This window comes from Polyodon spathula, chromosome 3, assembly GCF_017654505.1.
Source record: "Polyodon spathula isolate WHYD16114869_AA chromosome 3, ASM1765450v1, whole genome shotgun sequence".
NCBI lineage: Eukaryota > Metazoa > Chordata > Actinopteri > Acipenseriformes > Polyodontidae > Polyodon > Polyodon spathula.
The window spans coordinates 80,334,090-80,352,524 of NC_054536.1; the positions used below are offsets into that span (position 1 = coordinate 80,334,090).

At 37.5% G+C, this 18,435-nt stretch overlaps 1 protein-coding gene across 3 annotated transcripts in view; it reads left to right on the plus strand.

Moving 5' to 3' along the window:
• Positions 1 to 18,435, plus strand: part of LOC121313471 (nucleolar protein 4-like) — a 114,605-nt gene that overhangs the window by 27,876 nt on the left and 68,294 nt on the right. For all 3 annotated transcript variants that reach the window (XM_041246073.1, XM_041246074.1, XM_041246075.1), the window contains exons 3-6: positions 143 to 254; positions 656 to 768; positions 1,076 to 1,208; positions 14,308 to 14,573. In XM_041246073.1, coding sequence (XP_041102007.1) covers positions 143 to 254; positions 656 to 768; positions 1,076 to 1,208; positions 14,308 to 14,573 — 624 coding nt within the window. The remainder of the gene's footprint in view (positions 1 to 142; positions 255 to 655; positions 769 to 1,075; positions 1,209 to 14,307; positions 14,574 to 18,435) is intronic.

Consider the following 18,435-nt stretch of genomic DNA (forward strand, 5'->3'; position numbering starts at 1 on the left):
GATGTTATTGTCAGTCTGAATTATAAACAAAAAAACCTGTTGGCCTGTTCTCATTAGAAATGGAGTGTTGTATACAGTATCGTGTTCTGTTGTGTCCACTGTTTCAGGATAGCAGCAACCAGATGTTTCTGATTTGATTTAGATTTCCGAGACCTATGCCTTCCTGCCACGAGAAGCGGTGACACGGTTTCTAATGAGCTGCTCTGAGTGTCAGAAGAGAATGCATTTAAATCCAGAAGGGGCAGAGCACAAAGGTGAGTCTGCTGCTAATTAACATGGAAATGCTATAGGAGTGTATATCGCACACCTGATTGCTCTTGTATTGTGATTTCTGGTCAACAAAGGAACTGGATTCACAATCTGTTTCTTGGAAAATACAATAATATAGGAATAGCACTTTCTGTTAAAAGCACAAATGTATGTGAGTTTTTGAAAACAGAATTATTCACTATGTAACGAGAGAGAGAGAGAGAGAGAGAGAGAGAGAGAGAGAGAGAGAGAGAGAGAGAGAGAGAGAGAGAGAGAGAGAGAGAGAGAGAGATGTGTAGCAAAGCCTACAAAATGCATAAATTCAACAAAACAAGTACCATGCAGGCTCATGAATAAACAGCATTTTTTATGTTTTTACTTTTCAATGTTATTCTTTTTTTTTCAGAAAATGGAAAGCCACCCACTTTGGTGACCAGCATGATTGACTATAACATGCCAATAACAATGGCCTACATGAAACACATGAAGCTCCAGCTACTAAACTCCCAAAACAATGAGGTAAATTATTAAGACTAAAAATATTTTTGTGCTACAATCCAATATTTAGCAACTAAAGTTTTCTATGAATAATTTGTTGAACAATTGCAGTAAACCATAAAGAAACATGTGCATCATAAAACAAAAAAAATCAACCGGCATGTGTGATAGGTTTTCTGTCAACTTCTCTCACAGACAAACATTTCTAAGTTGGTACTTTGCCATGTTTTTGCAGTTAAAGGAAGAATACATGTTCAGTGTGCACATCATTCACTTTCTACACTAAAACAACATTGGAGTATAATTTTGAGACTATTGTGATTTGCAGGAAGACAGTTCTTTGGACAGCGATGAATTTGACACGAGTGACTCCACACGGATGTCAGCAGTGAATTCTGACCTGAGTTCCAACCTCGAAGAGAGAATGAACAGTCCCCAGAATCTTCACAATCAGCAAGATGGTTAGTTTCCTGCTCTAGTTAACAGCCGCTGACTCACTGTTTGTTACATATTTGAACATTTTTAGATTCTATTTTGATGCAATTGGTAATTTAACGAAATAAGGTTTGAGATTTCAATTAACGTCTCGTTCCTTGCTTGTAAATCAGTGTTGACCTGCAGTAGGATACAAGTTTGTGATTCCAGCATCCAAAATGGTTTCAGCATCTTTGGAAGACACTGACGGCCAAGTGTTAAGCATCAAGGTCTCTAGTACAGTGAAGTTGTTGGTGTCTCATTTTGTAACATTAGTATTATTGTTATTTTTATTTTTTGTATTTAAAAAAACTAAATTGGTTTAAATTACAGATATAAGTGCATAAATAAATGCAACTTATGAATATTTTTTTTTTCTTTAGAGTAGTAAAAGAGTGGCATACACTACACAAGATTGTAGTTTTCAGTCTGTGTGATTATCTCTTAACAAGCCAAGTGTGGCATATGCCGTTCTTTGACTCGGGTTCTCAGTTGCTTTGGAAAGCTGGAAAGACTGCTATAAAACAGATTGCTATGCAGAAAAGGCAAAGATGTTCTTATGAATACTGGGGTGGGGTGCGGGGGAGGTGGAGAGGGCGATTTAAGGATGTGATGATACACTAGCACACATCCAACACTGGCTGGCAGGTTGGACAGGCGTGAAAAGAACACTAGGTAGTACTACAGATTATACCACAAGAGCAGGAACCCCATGTGAGTAACCTTCACCAAGTACTAATCGTCACAGACTATAATACACAATCATGCATCAATCTGGCAGTTGGATTCCTAGTTTCCCACATACAGTATATGACTCCTTCTGAATAATCATAAGAACATAAGAACATAAGAAAGTTTACAAACGAGAGGAGACCATTCGGCCCATCTTGCTCGTTTGGTTGTTAGTAGCTTATTGATCCCAGAATCTCATCAAGCAGCTTCTTGAAGGATCCCAGGGTGTCAGCTTCAACAACATTACTGGGGAGTTGATTCCAGACCCTCACAATTCTCTGTGTAAAAAAAGTGCCTCCTATTTTCTGTTTTGAATGCCCCTTTGTCTAATCTCCATTTGTGACCCCTGGTCCTTGTTTCTTTTTTCAGGCTGAAAAAGTCCCTTGGGTCGACACTGTCAATACCTTTTAGAATTTTGAATGTTTGAATTAGGTCGCCACGTAGTCTTCTTTGTTCAAGACTGAACAGATTCAATTCTTTTAGCCTGTCTGCATATGACATGCCTTTTAAGCCCGGGATAATTCTGGTCGCTATTCTTTGCACTCTTTCTAGAGCAGCAATGTCTTTTTTATAGCGAGGGGACCAGAACTGCACACAATATTCAAGATGAAGTCTTACTAGTACATTGTACAGTTTTAACATTACTTCCCTTGATTTAAATTCAACACTTTTCACAATGTATCCGAGCATCTTGTTAGCCTTTTTTATAGCTTCCCCACATTGTCTAGATGAAGACATTTCTGAGTCAACAAAAACTCCTAGGTCTTTTTCATAGATTCCTTCTCCAATTTCAGTATCTCCCATATGATATTTATAATGTACATTTTTATTTCCTGCATGCAGTACCTTACACTTTTCTCTATTAAATGTCATTTGCCATGTGTCTGCCCAGTTCTGAATTTTGTCTAGATCATTTTGAATGACCTTTGCTGCTGCAACAGTGTTTGCCACTCCTCCTACTTTTGTGTCGTCTGCAAATTTAACAAGTTTGCTTACTATACCAGAATCTAAATCATTAATGTAGATTAGGAATAGCAGAGGACCTAATACTGATCCCTGTGGTACACCACTGGTTACCACACTCCATTCTGAGGTTTCTCCTCTAATCAGTACTTTCTGTTTTCTACATGTTAACCACTCCCTAATCCATGTACATGTGTTTCCTTGAATCCCAACTGCGTTCAGTTTGAGAATTAATCTTTTGTGCAGGACTTTGTCAAAAGCTTTCTGGAAATCTAAATAAACCATGTCATATGCTTTGCAATTATCCATTATCGATGTTGCATCTTCAAAAAAATCAAGCAAGTTAGTTAGACACGATCTCCCTTTCCTAAAACCATGTTGACTGTCTCCCAGGACCCTGTTACCATATAGGTAATTTTCCATTTTGGATCTTATTATAGTTTCCATAAGTTTGCATATAATAGAAGTCAGGCTTACTGATCTGTAGTTACCTGGTTCAGTTTTGTTTCCCTTTTTGTGGATCGGTATTACGTTTGCAATTTTCCAGTCTGTCGGTACCACCCTTGTGTCAAGAGACTGCTGCATGATCTTGGTTAGCGGTTTGTAAATGACTTCTTTCATTTCTTTGAGTACTACTGGGAGGATCTCATCCGGCCCAGGGGATTTGTTTATTTTAAGAGCTCCTAGTCCCTTTAACACTTCTGCCTCGGTTATGCTAAAGTTATTTAAAACTGGATAGGAACTGGATGACATGTGGGGCATGTTGTCAGTATCTTCCTTTGTAAAAACTTGTGAAAAGTAATCATTTAATATATTTGCTATTTTTTTTTCTTCATCTACAATTTTGCCATTTGTATCTCTTAAACATTTAGTCTCCTCTTTGAATGTACTCATTTGAAAAACATTTTGGAACTGGTTTTAGCTCCCTTAGCAATGTTCATTTCTATCGTTACAGAATTGTTTTTCGTCTTTATCTGTGTGAGTCAAATTCTCAATAACATCCACTCAGTAAAGGGAAGTAGAAAGACAGACAAGAAGAGAGACAAGAAGAGAAACTTCTAAGAAACATAAAGTTAACACCACTGTTTTATAGGCATTAGCAAAATAATGGAAACTTTTTTTAACAGGTATCTGCAACAACTGTGATAACCTCAACATTGTAAAAATGAGGACTGTCAGTCTGTCACATTATATTGGGTGAACACGATATCGTCACCAAACTTTATCTTTAGTATACACTCCTAGACTCCTTTAAAAGTTTCAGAATGCATTTCACTATAACCTTGTGCTTATTACAGAGTATGAGTATGTATGTGCGTGCACTGGTTATGGTATTTTATGCATTGTTAGTATACGATAATTGCACACAGTTATAATGTGTTTTTTTTTATATATTTGGTAGTTTTTCAGCGTCATTATAAGGATAGGGGTACAATATTCAGTACAGACAAGATTATTGCATTTGATATGCTTTCCCACTTAATATTGTAGAAATCTCAGTGATCTTCTGTGTGAGTAGTTGTCATGTGATACTTCAATAAAGGCTAGATCACAAAAGTTTCTATAGAGTTTTAAGAGCCAGGGCCAGGTTATGATTTGTATTTCTTCAACAATGTACAATATCATAGTATATCTGGCAGTAATCTTCATTTTTTAATAAACCATATTATGGAGTAGAATATTTCTGAGTAAGGTACAACACTGTGTGCAGTACATTTTACAGCAAATCTTCTGTACTGATAGCTTCATATAAGCAGCTTGCTCATTCTGTGCCTTCATGGTTTTCACATTTCAGTTATTTGGTTCTCTTATCAATCCCCTAACCAGGAATTGATACTGCACTGACTGTATCCTGACATAAAAGTAATCCCTTTTAAATAAAAAAAATAAAATAATAGTGAAAAATACTAAATACTGTTAACTTTGATTTCAGAAGCTACGGGGTGATTGAGTGCAGGGAGGCATTTATCTCGTGGCTGTCATATGTTTGCAGTGGAAACTAAAATTTAGTTTGTGGTAGTATAGCCTGTTCTTGCCTCATCTGTGTACCGGCTACTAGATTTGCAATAGAAGCTCTTCCTAATTTAGTTAAACGGTGTTCAACCTTGAAGGTTGGATTTATGAAAGATTTTTTAAAGGCTTGTCTTTGAATGGTAACCAGCAAGAGTTAAGTTGGTAAACATACATGCCAACAGTCCCTGTATGGTCAGGACAGTTCCGATTTCCTAGCAAATGCCCCACGTCCTGATGCATAGGAAGAAAGTCTCGATATTTACCTATAGAAAAAAAATCATTTATTCTGCACAGTAGAGTTAGTGAAAACCACACGCTGTGCTCTTCGTGCGGCTGACACATCTGCTGATCACTAACTTATACAAAGGGAAGAACGCTTCATTATGTCTATTTTTACTGTCATGATTGGTGTGTCATGTTGATTTGGGTGGGGGTATGTTTATTATATTATAATGAGTGTTTTTTTGCGTATGACTCCTCCTATGTGTATAATGTGTATGACAGCCCCCCCCCCCCCCCATTTAATTTTGACAAATATGCATCATTTTTACTTTTTCCTGTTTTTAGCTTTCACCTGTGTTTTTCCGTCTTCTCCTCCAGGAGACCCAGGCTTTATCCCACTGGAAGGACTGTGGGGATGTTTTGGTAGCGTGACTGTGTGCTTCCCTGATAGCAGCCCTTTGGGCAACATATACTGCAGGACACAGGGCAGTTACTGTTTACTACTTCCACTTAGCACCTAGCACACAGTTCTGTTATTGTGAGGACGAACAACATGCATAAACATGTATTTAAATATGGGTATCCATAGCAAGGACAGCTTGGGTTTAAACAGCTGATGTGAAGCCTATAACACATTTTATAATGAATCATGCATTGCCCAATGTCAAACAATGATGACTCGTCAGTACTGATTTATCACCAGGATTATGTCAATAAAAATATCAAGAAAATTATTTTGACAAGGATAATATAGGAAACAGACATAACAGCAGGCAGAAAAGATAGGTTAGTGCTGTTTCCAGGTGCTTCTAGGTGCCTAATCACTTCATTTGTTAGCAAATGTGTAATGTATAGTTCAAACTCACTCCAACGGTTGGCAGCAGTCAGACCATGTGACCTACAGCACCTGTATCAGGATGCAGCAGCATGTGTCTGTTGTGTTTTATTTGAAATGCAAGTGATGATGTCAGTAAAGCTAATTAAAATATGGATTTGAAAGCATTGGTTAGATCTCCTTTATCCTGTTTTGTAGTGATCAACCTGTACTCCAAGGGATGCTCATTTCAAGAAAATACTTAAATCCACACGTCCAGTGTTACAGGATTACTGAGAGATTGACATATTTATTTAAAGTTTAGATACAAAATTATTATTTTTAAGGCATTGTGCTTAAAGTAATATATTGCCTTCATGAAACACTTACAGTGATTACAATTGTATATACAGATCAGACCACTATTTAATTTCAGATTTTGTCATCTCTTACATTATGCTGAATAACAATTAGTCAATATTTAATTAACCACTGTAAATCTGCAGTTTAATCACATATCCAGACACATATCACATATCCAATTTAATTTAATTGTACTGAATATTAGTTCATTAATAATTACACATCCATTAACAGACACTTAAACTGAAGTGTTACCAAAACAAAACAACACTTCTTAGTAGGGGGGTTGCTTTGTCATGAGGACCTAGTTAGAAAAACAATTTTCAAAATTGAAGACTAAATAAGAAACCACATGCTCTAAAAATGTCCCCCTGGTTTTGCATTGGAAAACACAATTACCATTTTCAAAAAAGCACAGTAATATGTTCAGCATATCTGGGAAAATTTGCATGATATATCTGCACTGCACCATAGTCATTGAAAACAGTGTATCCCACTTGTGCAATCATTAATCTTAGATACTACTACTACTACTAATGACATTATTATAACCATATCATAAGATACTGCTCATTTAGGGTCAATTGCAGCGTACCAAGGTTAGTCCACTTGATGCATCTAACTAGCGGATTAAGCAGGTTTAGTCCACTTGCTTAGAATAGAGTTAGTACCCTTGTCTATCCCAATTGCAGCGTACCAGACAATAATAACCACAGGTGGGTCATCCGCTAAATCTGGCTAAACAAGATCCTGATACAGCGTACCAAATCCTATATGAGATGATCCTGTTCAGGAGAACTAACTTGGTACGCTTGCTTGTCATACGTTTGTACAGCACATTTTAACAGGAAGACAGCGCCATTATTCCCTGAAATGACGTCTAAAAACGTGAAGTCTTTTGAACCTCAGTCTGAACCCTATTGAAGCACTTGGTTCAGTAAGCTTCTCTCGCCGAGTCACAGAACTGTCCTTAATAAAATGGACAATTCTAATGGACTCTATAATGAAATAATGTACCTTAATACATGGATGATACACTATATGAAGCAATTCTTAATTTTCTTAGGTAGGCTGCGAATGTATCCAGTAGTTTAAATGAACTACTATAGCAATGTTTCACCCTCTTCCTTTTTGTGTAATTTATTATAGTGGAGGAACAAAGTGTTCTGAAGAGATTGTGGCAAAGTGCCCCGCCCCTGGGCTATTTATTTGTGTTGTATGTTACGGGTAGTGTGTTAATGTTGGTGTATAGTCATTGGTACACATGATGTAAATGGGTCTGTGTAACACAAGTGTTTAAAATGTATATTTGTATTTAGGCACGAGGATTGCACAGCACTTCACATGCAGGCGAAATGTAATAATATGTGAGCACAGGGAATTGCAGTTTTATTAATTCACGTGCAGTTGTACCAAGACTCCAATTGAATGGTTGATTAGTAATTGAGTCACGGTACAACTGCATAAAAGCAGCATGTTTTTACTCACTCTGGGTTGTGTGTTTTGTGAGTTGAGAACGGGATTGGAGACGGAGGTAACAATAATAATAATAATAGTTAAAATATCATCTCACTGTGTTTGTCTGTGTAGTCCGTTTTGTTTTTCTCTTTATTTTGGCAAAAGTGCCGTGTCCTGTGTTTTGTTTGTCTTTGCAACCTTTTATTTTCTGTTTGTTCATTATTAAATGCTGAGTGAAAGCAATCGCTCAGCTTCACCAAACTCCACCTCTATGTTTATTTTGTGTTGATTCCTGTTTCTGGTCTGACGTCACCCACTGCAGCTGTCTTTGTGACACTGATGTATTCAATTTAAACTGAAATGTCAGTGTTCTAATAAAAATATAAACAACACATTTAGAACTTCACGATCAGATTGTGCATAAAAAGACATGTGGTAGGCTACAGTTATATTATGAATATAGGTTTACTTTTACTTAAATTGTGTTTGCCCGAATCCCGCCTAATGTAATAAAAACTATTTTATCATTAATATATTTATTATTTGCTTTTTTCATACATTTTCATATTTCTGACTTTTTTGCCGGTTCAATATCTTCAATGTAATTTTTTTTTAAATCAAATGCTAGTAATGACAATGTTCACATAATGTCTGAGTTTGTCTTTACACTTTAAAGGATGAATTTCCATCCGCAGTTGCAATGGCTTATTATGGTTAGTCCTCATTATCGGTCTGACCTGTTCCACTTGTTCAGGTCAGCTAAACCAATTTGCAGGATTAGCTTTTAGGTAAACTGCAATCAAGACTAACTTAGTACAGAGCTGCTGGATTTGCTAGACCGCATTTTAGTCCTTAATGTCTGAATTCATTTTGTTTGTTTTATCCCTTGGCTGCACCAAATTAAAATATCTAATGGTATGCAATGGTTGTGAAATTGTATTGCAGACTAGAATGGTATAGCAGGTTTTTGCTACAGTGCTAACTAAAGATGAAAAACAGAAGCTCTTTGAGCCAACAAAAAATTAGCCTGGAATCAACTACTCTATTCTTACCATTACTTTACCTTGCTAAACCATACTTGGCTATGTTTTACCAGGCTGTTTGGCTGAGCTGTACCATGATTTTTATTAAACAGTTCCTTAACACACCCTTTCCTTTATATCTGCCAACACTCATTTTATAGGAAATTGATGTGAGACATGATTTAAGTACACGGCATGTTATATTCATATCTAAAAAGGAGATTGTTAGCATTGCTTAAGGGAGGCATTAAGCCAGAAAGTGGCTTGGCTTTTCTTGTTAACTGACAATTCCATACATTTATAGAAAGCAGAATGGTGTGTGTGTATGTGTATATATATATATATATATATATATATATATATATATATATATATATATATATATATATATATATATATATATAAACATACATTTTATGAATGAATTACACAATAGCTGGTTATACAGTTGGCATACCACAATTTTTGTCTCGCTTCTATTAGGACAAAAAGCTTTCAACATTATTTTAACCTGTGCCCTTGATTACTTGTTTTCAGTTTTATTTCAGCAAACCACATACAATTATACATTTTTTTACACTTTGATATTTCAGAGACACATAGTAATACAGGTTACCACATACACATTGTTATCTCAGGAAAATGCGGAAATTGATAACAACAATCTATCCAGAGATCAAAGGATTCAATTATCCTTATCCAAGTGGAGTTTGCTTTTTCTGTTTTTTTTTTTTCAGAAAAGCCAACTCATATTTTCAGTGCACATGTTCCAAGATATGCTATTAACACACCCTTCCCGGGCAAGGCAAATAAGAGTGGGTAAAGGGGCCTTATTCCTTATTTTACCAACACAGAAAATGAACAGCTCCACTGAAGCCCATAAAAAAGCACTTGCTTTCAAAAACCTTTCAGTGGATTTAAAAATGTGCTCTTGTGTAGCTGAAATAAGAGGGACAGTAATGATAGAATAGATAACCATTTATAGCAGCAAGTGCAGCATGATTGTTAGCAGTCTCATTTTCTTCCAAATCGAGCTAGAAGTCCACACCAGCTTGTGTGTGTGTGTTTTTGTGTGGTTGTTGGGGAGTGACACGGGGGACGGACGTATATAATTCCCAGGTGATAGTGACTCTGGCTGCTTGTCTGTCAAGAGGGTAGATAAATCTCAGTTGGTGAAAAAAAAAACATCACCATGGAGACTAGAGCCACAGTAGGTACTTGGTCCTGTAGTTTCTGCTTGAGGGCAGAGAGGCAACAGCAGCATTATAAGCTGATGGAAAAATCAGTATTTAAAATGCTGCTAAGCCCTGCTGGCTGTTGATGGTTATGGGAATAATAGCAGCTCCAGTAAAACTCTTGGTACCACATACCTGACATTAGGATGTACAGTTGTAATCAGATCATAGGAAAGGTAAATGTCTTGCTAAAAGGATTTTCATTCCTTTCAGTTCTACATCATCATAGTTAATCCAAACTTGGCGTGATATATTGCAATCTTAGGTTTGATTGCTAGTTCATTTCAGAACAGCTTTATCTGTGCAGATCAGAAGGCTTAACCTGTGTTGGTTGGTTGTTCTTGGGTGCGTTGTCATTACAGCCTTGAAAAAAAAAAAAGAATTGCTGAAGAAATTTTTAAGAACATTTAAGGACTAAAGCCTTTGTGATAGCACTTTAGGAAGAGAGGGAGAGGGAGGGAATAAAGGGAGAGAAAAAAGAGAAAAGCTGCTGTTTCACAAAATCAGGATACGAGCAGCCTCATTAGCTGATACTGTAGTCTTAAACCTTATTCTTTAACAGTAACATCCCTCTGGCAAAACACAACACTCTTGCCCATCTGTAAACTTGTCTGAGAATTTAATCATAGAGGAAGGAGCCCATCACCCTGGAGGAAGGCTGAGTACATGGTTCACTGTCGTTTCGGTGGCTCATCTCAGTAGTGCCTCTGCCAGAATGTGCTCTGTTGCCATAGTAACCCCATCCCTGCTTCATATAGGGAAGATTAGCACTTACAGTGCAACGGGGAGAATTTAAGGGAAGTCAGGCTAATCCCTGAGTGCAGTGCGAAGGAAAGGTTGGACCTTGCCTGAGGGATGCTGTAGCTGCAGTGATAGAATTGGCCTGCCGCAGACATTGGTATTTAACTTGAAGAGTGGAATTCACAATAAATGTCAACTCCTCTGGACTGGTATATTGAATGACTTTCTTTTCTTATGAAGCCTGTCCCATTCCAGCCAAAGCTGCAGAGCAGCAGTGGAGTAGAGGGTGTGTGAGGAATAGCAATATCTTTTCTAGAAGAATTTTTACAAATATATATATATAAGAAGAAAAAAAAAAATAAAGATTTGGCACACCCCCCCCCCCCCCCCCCCCCCCTTTTTTTTTTTTAAAACAGAAGTTCTCCATCTTACCTGTGGAATCATGCTCTGATAACTTTTTCAGAACCAAAATGGCAGCCTTTGTTCTTATCCCTGCTGCTGTGATCTTGTTTGATGTCAGCTTAATGACTGAACAACATTTTTGCTTGCGCTTCTTTTTGCCTTGTTTCAGCATGTGTAAGTGCCCAATGGCTTCTCGAAAGTGGTTATGTTATTTCAGCTTTATTCTAGGACTGACAAAGTATGGCACCACCAGTGAATCATTCCAGCATAGGGTTGTGTTTGCCAGCATAAACACTGTAGTTAGTTTTAATCTGTATCGCTTTCCAATGGCCTAAAAACCACTCAAAGCCTCTGGAACACTGATGGCAAATCTGGCCAGACATGGTTTCAGAGGTCCAAGGCTGTCTTCTCTCATTACAATTAAATGATATATACAAATGACACATACTTTTTCTATACCCTTTGCCCACTGTGTTTTGCCCCAAAGGGACCAAAGAAAGAGTGTTGCCTTCCCTTGTAACTGATGTATAATAATAGTTAATTTCTGATCAACAACTATTGTGTGGAATTCCTTTTCCCAGGTGTTTTATGGCTGACAGAGTGAATTGGAATTTGAACTGGTGACTTGCAGATGTAAAGCATGCTGGCGTGTTGCTCCCTGTCACACCACGGCTGTGGTGAGATCCACCAGTCTTCGGTTTGAACAGATTGGTTAATGCTTGTTTCTTATTCCAATATGAACTCTGACGTCAGAGATGTAAGCACTGTTCAAGGTGCTTTCTTCTGTGGCATTGCTCCACAGATGTTGTTTCCCTTGACTTGTCAGGTCTCAAACCCTCAAATGTTTGCACTGCAACCCATTGCTCTAACCTCTGAGATACAGTAACATTTAATAAAAAAAAAAAAAAAAAAAAAAAAAAAAAAAAAAAACATAAGAAACATTTAATATAGAAAATACATTTGAAATGTCTCTAATCAGTTGAAGGAGATATTTCCATGGATGCGCTGTATAATTTTATTTTGTTGGGTACTGTGCTGGTTTTATATTCGCCAAATAAATCAGACAGTGTTAACATTGAATTCTTACATAATTACAATTATGCAAGGCAATTCCAGGATTGCCACATCATTCACTATTTTATTTACAATACTATCAATGCTACTAATTAGTGGCTAGTGCCATCTGTCTCTGAGCCTAATGATATACAGATTTTATACCTTATTACAAAGTATGTACTAAAATTTCATATTTAAAGGGTCCCTTTTTCATTTGACAATTTCCAGCTAGCTAAAGGAAACAGCAATTACAATTATTTGTTTAAAAAAGAAATCCCGTCACAGCACTTTCACCCCAGAAGCAGCAGAGCAGCCCTGAAAGCACCACCAGAGCCGAAAAAACAGTTCTGAGATGCATCTAATAGGATATAGTTATGTTTTTTAGTGAGTCCTTTTTCCCCCAATTTATATAGATTAAAACAGCATAACATTAAAGCAATTCTGGTAGCACTGGTATATTCTGGTAGATTACAGGGCATGAATCGGCATGTATTTACTTATTGTTATGTTGTCTATAATATTACAATAGGTAACAGGATCAATATAATAGGCTTTGTAAATCAATCTGTTCCATACATACTATTGACACTCATCAGTATTCTGTGTTATTGAAAGTGTCTTAGAATAGTGGTGGATTTGAAAATAATTAGAAGAACCAGGGGAAGTACTAAAGATTAAAGGATCTTTGCAGATCACTGCGGATATGAATGCTTCTGATACACAAACATACTTTTTAGGGAGTAAAAGTTGACATAACAGTTTAAATAAGTTTGAGTAAAAGTTGAAAGAACAGAAGCATTCAGTTTGTCAGCACATTAGTTATTTGTTGTGAAGTAAGATGTCTGTGCTATGTGAACAATGTGGTCTGTTTGGAGGATGTAGTCTATTAGATTTATAATGCCAGTATATCAGTGGACACTCCCATTCTCCACAGAATAAAGAATGTTGTGTTAGTCTGACATGCTGGCACCTTGTGTTCTGTTTGCAATCCACAATTACTTATAGAAGTGGCATAGTAACAGTATCACTTTTTGGTATTGCACAAAAGTGCTCCACTAGAGTGTTTTCTAGTTAAAGCATCTCGAGAACTGCGCACATCAAGGAACATCACAGATCAGAATCACAGTGCCTCTGTTGCAACAAAATACATACCACGGCTCCATTAACGGGGGGAAGTGAACACCCTATAAGTAAGGTATTCTTTCTGTGTATAGAATAAATACCTGTCTCATTTTGTTTTATCAGTGTGTGTGTGTGTGTGTGTGTGTGTGTGTGTGTGTGTGTGTGTGTTGTATATATATATATATATATATATATATATATATATATATATATATATATATATATATATATATATACTGACATGTGTCATTGTTCTTGTAGTTGTATGTTTTGGAAGCTGCTGAAGCCTGAGGACAAAACATATGAATACATAAATCCACCCATCAATGTTCCCTTTTGCACTCTTTGCTCCATAACTGCTTGTTGTCAGTTTATCTCCCATTTATGTTCTGCCGTCTTTCGTCATGTCACCTTTGCACTGACATCCTCTATTCTGGAACTTGGTTTATAAAAGAAAAAAACAGCTGTCTAGTTTCCTGGAGAAATGGACTGGTCACCCATTCCTCAACAATTGACCCTGTGTTAACCAGAATCTTCCCTTCTGAGACAGCTCCTTGTGAAACATCAGTAATCTGGATGGCAGAAGCTCTTCACAATCAAGTGCCCCTTATCAGCACCCTATCAATGTCTTCCCCATTGTGACTAAAACTGATTGGCAACAAAGAGGTTAAGGATAGGTGATTTACATATTACAGAACAGAATACAAATTAATAAATTACGGGAGGGGTAGAACATATAACCCTAGGAAGACATTATGGCAGGTGTTTCTGTGTATTTTTCCAAACCCTGTTTATCTGAGAATGGAATGAAAAATTATTTCAGGCCTTGGGGGTGTGCAGGGCTTGCAAATACATTGCCTAAGGCCAGAAAGAGTCATGGTTTGTTGGAAAATTAAAAGTTTGGACACAGCAGTGATAAAACCCCCTTTCTTTTCATGAACAGATGATTCTGCAGCCGACAGTATAAATGGAAATGAAACAGTGACATACAGCTCCAGTGCTACTAGAGGGAGCCACTGTAGAGAGATGGTGGACATCAACAGCAGCTGCAAAATAACACCAGAGCAGAACGAGCAGCCCCTGAATCTCAGTGACAGCCCCTCGGCAACTGAGCGTCCCTCAGAGAACCACAGCACCAATGGGAGGAGTAAATACAAAAGCTTCCTGCTGCCAGATGTCAAAACAGACCCCAAGGAAAACGAGAGTAAGGTAAAGACTCTACTGTTTCAGGTAGTATTCGAGCCAACTAACCTTTAGTTAAGCACCTCCACCTCCTCCACCCACTGCCTACTGTGCCTAATTAACCACTAAATGAGTTTAACCAGACATCACCCAATGCCAAACTGAAGTGCAGTCCTACCTCGAATACAATGTTAGTGGCTTTATATAGCCCACTTTGAAAGATGGTTGCTATGTCGAGTGGGTATTGCAATGACACTTGCTGTACAGTACACAGTAGGTGTTGGCTTACAGTGCCCTCCTATTACCAGTGGTGTTAGTAACTTGTTGACTGTTGCATGCCTTCATTTTTTTTGCCAATGATGCTTCATTAAGCATTTTACACAGGCTTCTAATTGGAAGCTCAGATCTTTTAGTAGAGCTCAACTCTGTATTTTTCATGGGTTCATCATTGAGTTTAGTTTATATATGTACAGATAGCACTGAAGCAACGGATATACTGTAACAAAAACAAAGGGCCCCATTCACTAAACGGCGGTAAATGACCAGAATTACTACGTGGCAGGGGGAAGCCACACCGCACGCAAAAATGAAGCAGCGGTCGCTGTATTCACTAAGCTAATTATATGCACAAATAAAGCAAGGAAAATGATTCATTTGCAAGTTGTCACATCATGCAGAATTATGCACAAGGTTTACACACTGTATCATAGTATATAAGGACGCTCAAAGAAAAGGTAAGTACGTTTCTGAGTTTGTCACAATGAGCGTAGGAGGAGGGCGCTGGGGTGGGGAGGGGACTCGCTTGACCCAAAGACTCACAGCATCCTGAAAGACAGTTAAAGTACAGAAAGCAATTGTTAATGGAACGTTTATGTTGTAATATTAATCAAATGTTAGCGAAGCACTTACTCAGTCCATTAAAACCTCACTATTTACATCTCAAAAGGTATTTACGAAACGTCACTTTTTTAATGTTAAAAAAGTGATGTTGTTTGATTGCTTGTATTTATGACTGCACCTCAAATCTCACTCTGTACATTAATATATTTGACCTTTACGGTTTCCATAATTTTCTGGTGTATATTTTAAGCATAGTCTACTTAAATATCACACGTTCTTGGTGACCATATAAATATATCAACAAAGCCGAAATTACTGCATGTACACATGCCTCGCAATCTTCATATATCCCGGAATGTCTGAGGGTGTACGAGTACATTGTAACATTGGAACTCGAGTTGCTATTGAAACAATCTTTTAAAAACAACCTTGAATGACGTATTCAGCAACATTTTTGGAGTTTTATAAACCTCTAAAACTTATGTTGGCACATTAATTACAATGACTGTGTAATTCCTTTAATCCCAAAATATTAAATACGGGAGAAACATTAACTGCAAACTTGAAATAACAAAACCAAAGCTTTTATTTGCTTCTTTATACACATGGTACATTTCTAGTAATATGCAGAAATTATTTTTCATGAAGTTTTAAAACCACAGATACTGTCATTATTAGTAAATGATATAACATATATGCCACTGGAGCCTATCAATCTAAAAAAATAAAAATAAAAACAAAAACATACTTATACGACTAAGCATATTTGTAAACAGCTAGTGTTTCTCCCTCTGTTACATTGTCTAGTATTACAAAGGCAGACACACAGTTGAAATCAATGCTGTAAAGCTCTGTGTGATGAAAATAATGTACAAAACACAGTTGCCTTGTTCATCAGTGTTCTCGTCCCATACAACGCAAACAGACTCAGAATCATTCATTATGCCATGTAAATATTCTTCGTGTGCTGCATACACTTTAGGGAGATACTGTCGTCTGAGTGTGTCACTGTTAGGCACGGCGCCACAATTGAGGATTTTACTTTATTAAACAACTTTGTACATATTTCATTGACCAGCCGTTTTATTGGTATGCTCGCTGCACTAAAGGCTTCCACTAATTCAAATGTGTTGACATTACATGTTTCTCCACTTTCTGTGCTCTTTTTAAACAGTCCTGTGATTGGGACCTGCTTGTTCGGTAATTGCTTAGCCTGAACTTCAAGTTTGGTTTTCTTGTTTTTGTGTACTGTGCTGTCAAAATTCTTGTCAATAGAACCTTTTCTTAGATGATCCAAAGACACATTAATACAAGTTGAGAAAAGCAAAATCCCACCATCTGCATGCAACGTCCCCTTTTCGTAGCTCTGAACGTGATCTTCTGTTGAGTTGAATTTAGCTTTTTTTTATTTGTCAGCTGCCTGCATTTTTAGTGTTAATCATACAGTGCAAGTTAGTAAATAAAAAAATATCTAAACAGCCATTTTAAACTTCCCGCCTCTGACTCGCATGTTACCTCATTGTACAGTGTGAGGAATTCACCAAACGTGAAACCGGTATTTGATTGACCCCGTTGCCACTATGAAAGGCGCTGTACAAAATAAAGATTTATTGATTGATAGTATGATCTGTGCTAAATCTGGATGTAGTTATTCCTCCACCGCACACATCCCTAGTAACGTCTGCCTGGTCCGAAATACTCTCTCCTGACTCTTTCTCGCTCTCCTGTGCAGCTCTTCGGCTGGTTCTGTGATACCGCCTGGATTCAATAAGCAGTGCTTTTAACACACTCTGAGGCACCTAGTAAAGTTAGGGTCCTTAAGCGAATATGGTTTGCATATAAAATACCTCCCTTGCGGTATTTTGTGACGTAATTTGCATACATTTCCATTCATTAACATTATTCATTATATTTAAATGACTTGAACGCTGTACTTTTTCCACTTGCTTTTTTCCACGTGTTAGGTTGCCTGCCACTGGTTAATAGTAATAATAATAATAATAATAATAATAATAATAATAATAATAATAATAATAATAATAATAATATTTAATTTTATATACCCCAAAAAAAAGTTTTTAAAAAGGCAGTGCTTGTATTCTGTTCTGGATTATAAACCAGGACAATGAGGCATACAATAGCGGCTACATAGACAAGGCATGGTTGTCTATGGATAAATGGTGTTACTTTTTTTTTTCCCAGTATGGGGTAAGCCTCGACGGGGGAATGTATTGGGAGCTGCAGATGATTGCTGTTATGAGTGCTTTTTGATGGTTTTCTTAAGGACTCCTAGCATTGATGGGTAAATTGGATGAGTAAATGGAAAGAGAAACAGCAGCCCCATCCCCTCTGAACTCCCAGCTGCACACATTAATGCCTAGTGAATAATCATGGACATATCTTATAGTAATAAGAAAGTAACAGTGCGGCCAGCTTTCGGATGGGTGTTCTACTTCAATTTTCAGTGTTTAATGGTTGAATTGCCCTGCTGCTGTAAATAGTGTATGTGGGAATGTAAGATTGGCAGAGATTAAATCTGTCCTTGCTAGCAATCACAGGTGTAGTAATTCACCAATTAGGTAATTGATGCTAATTGGGGGGGTGGCTATATGTATAATGTAGAGCAAAACCAGACAAAGCCATCACAAAGCCCCCCTCTGGAGCATGCCACTTTTAAGATGGCTGGACCAGGGCTGGACATTGGACCGCTGCGTTTACACTACTAAAAACAGACCTAAGCCACATCAAAGCTGTCTTGGCTGGTGTAAACGGGTTAAAAGTAAAAAAGTAATTTCACATTCACACTAGACACTGGTTATAAAAATATCTGCAAGTGCAGCGAAAGATAAGGCTCAATAAATAAGTTATACAAGACGATTCCTCAGCTGATGTAAAGGTTGGTGTGCTGCTGGGGTGCACTCCTCAGGGGCAGGTCAGTACCAGCCTTCTCCTCTGTGTGCTGTTGATTCTCCTGGTCTTCACAGAATAGATGGTTTAGGTGGGCTCAGTGGTGATTGAGGCCAGCCTGAGTAAGCAGTGGAAAACCACA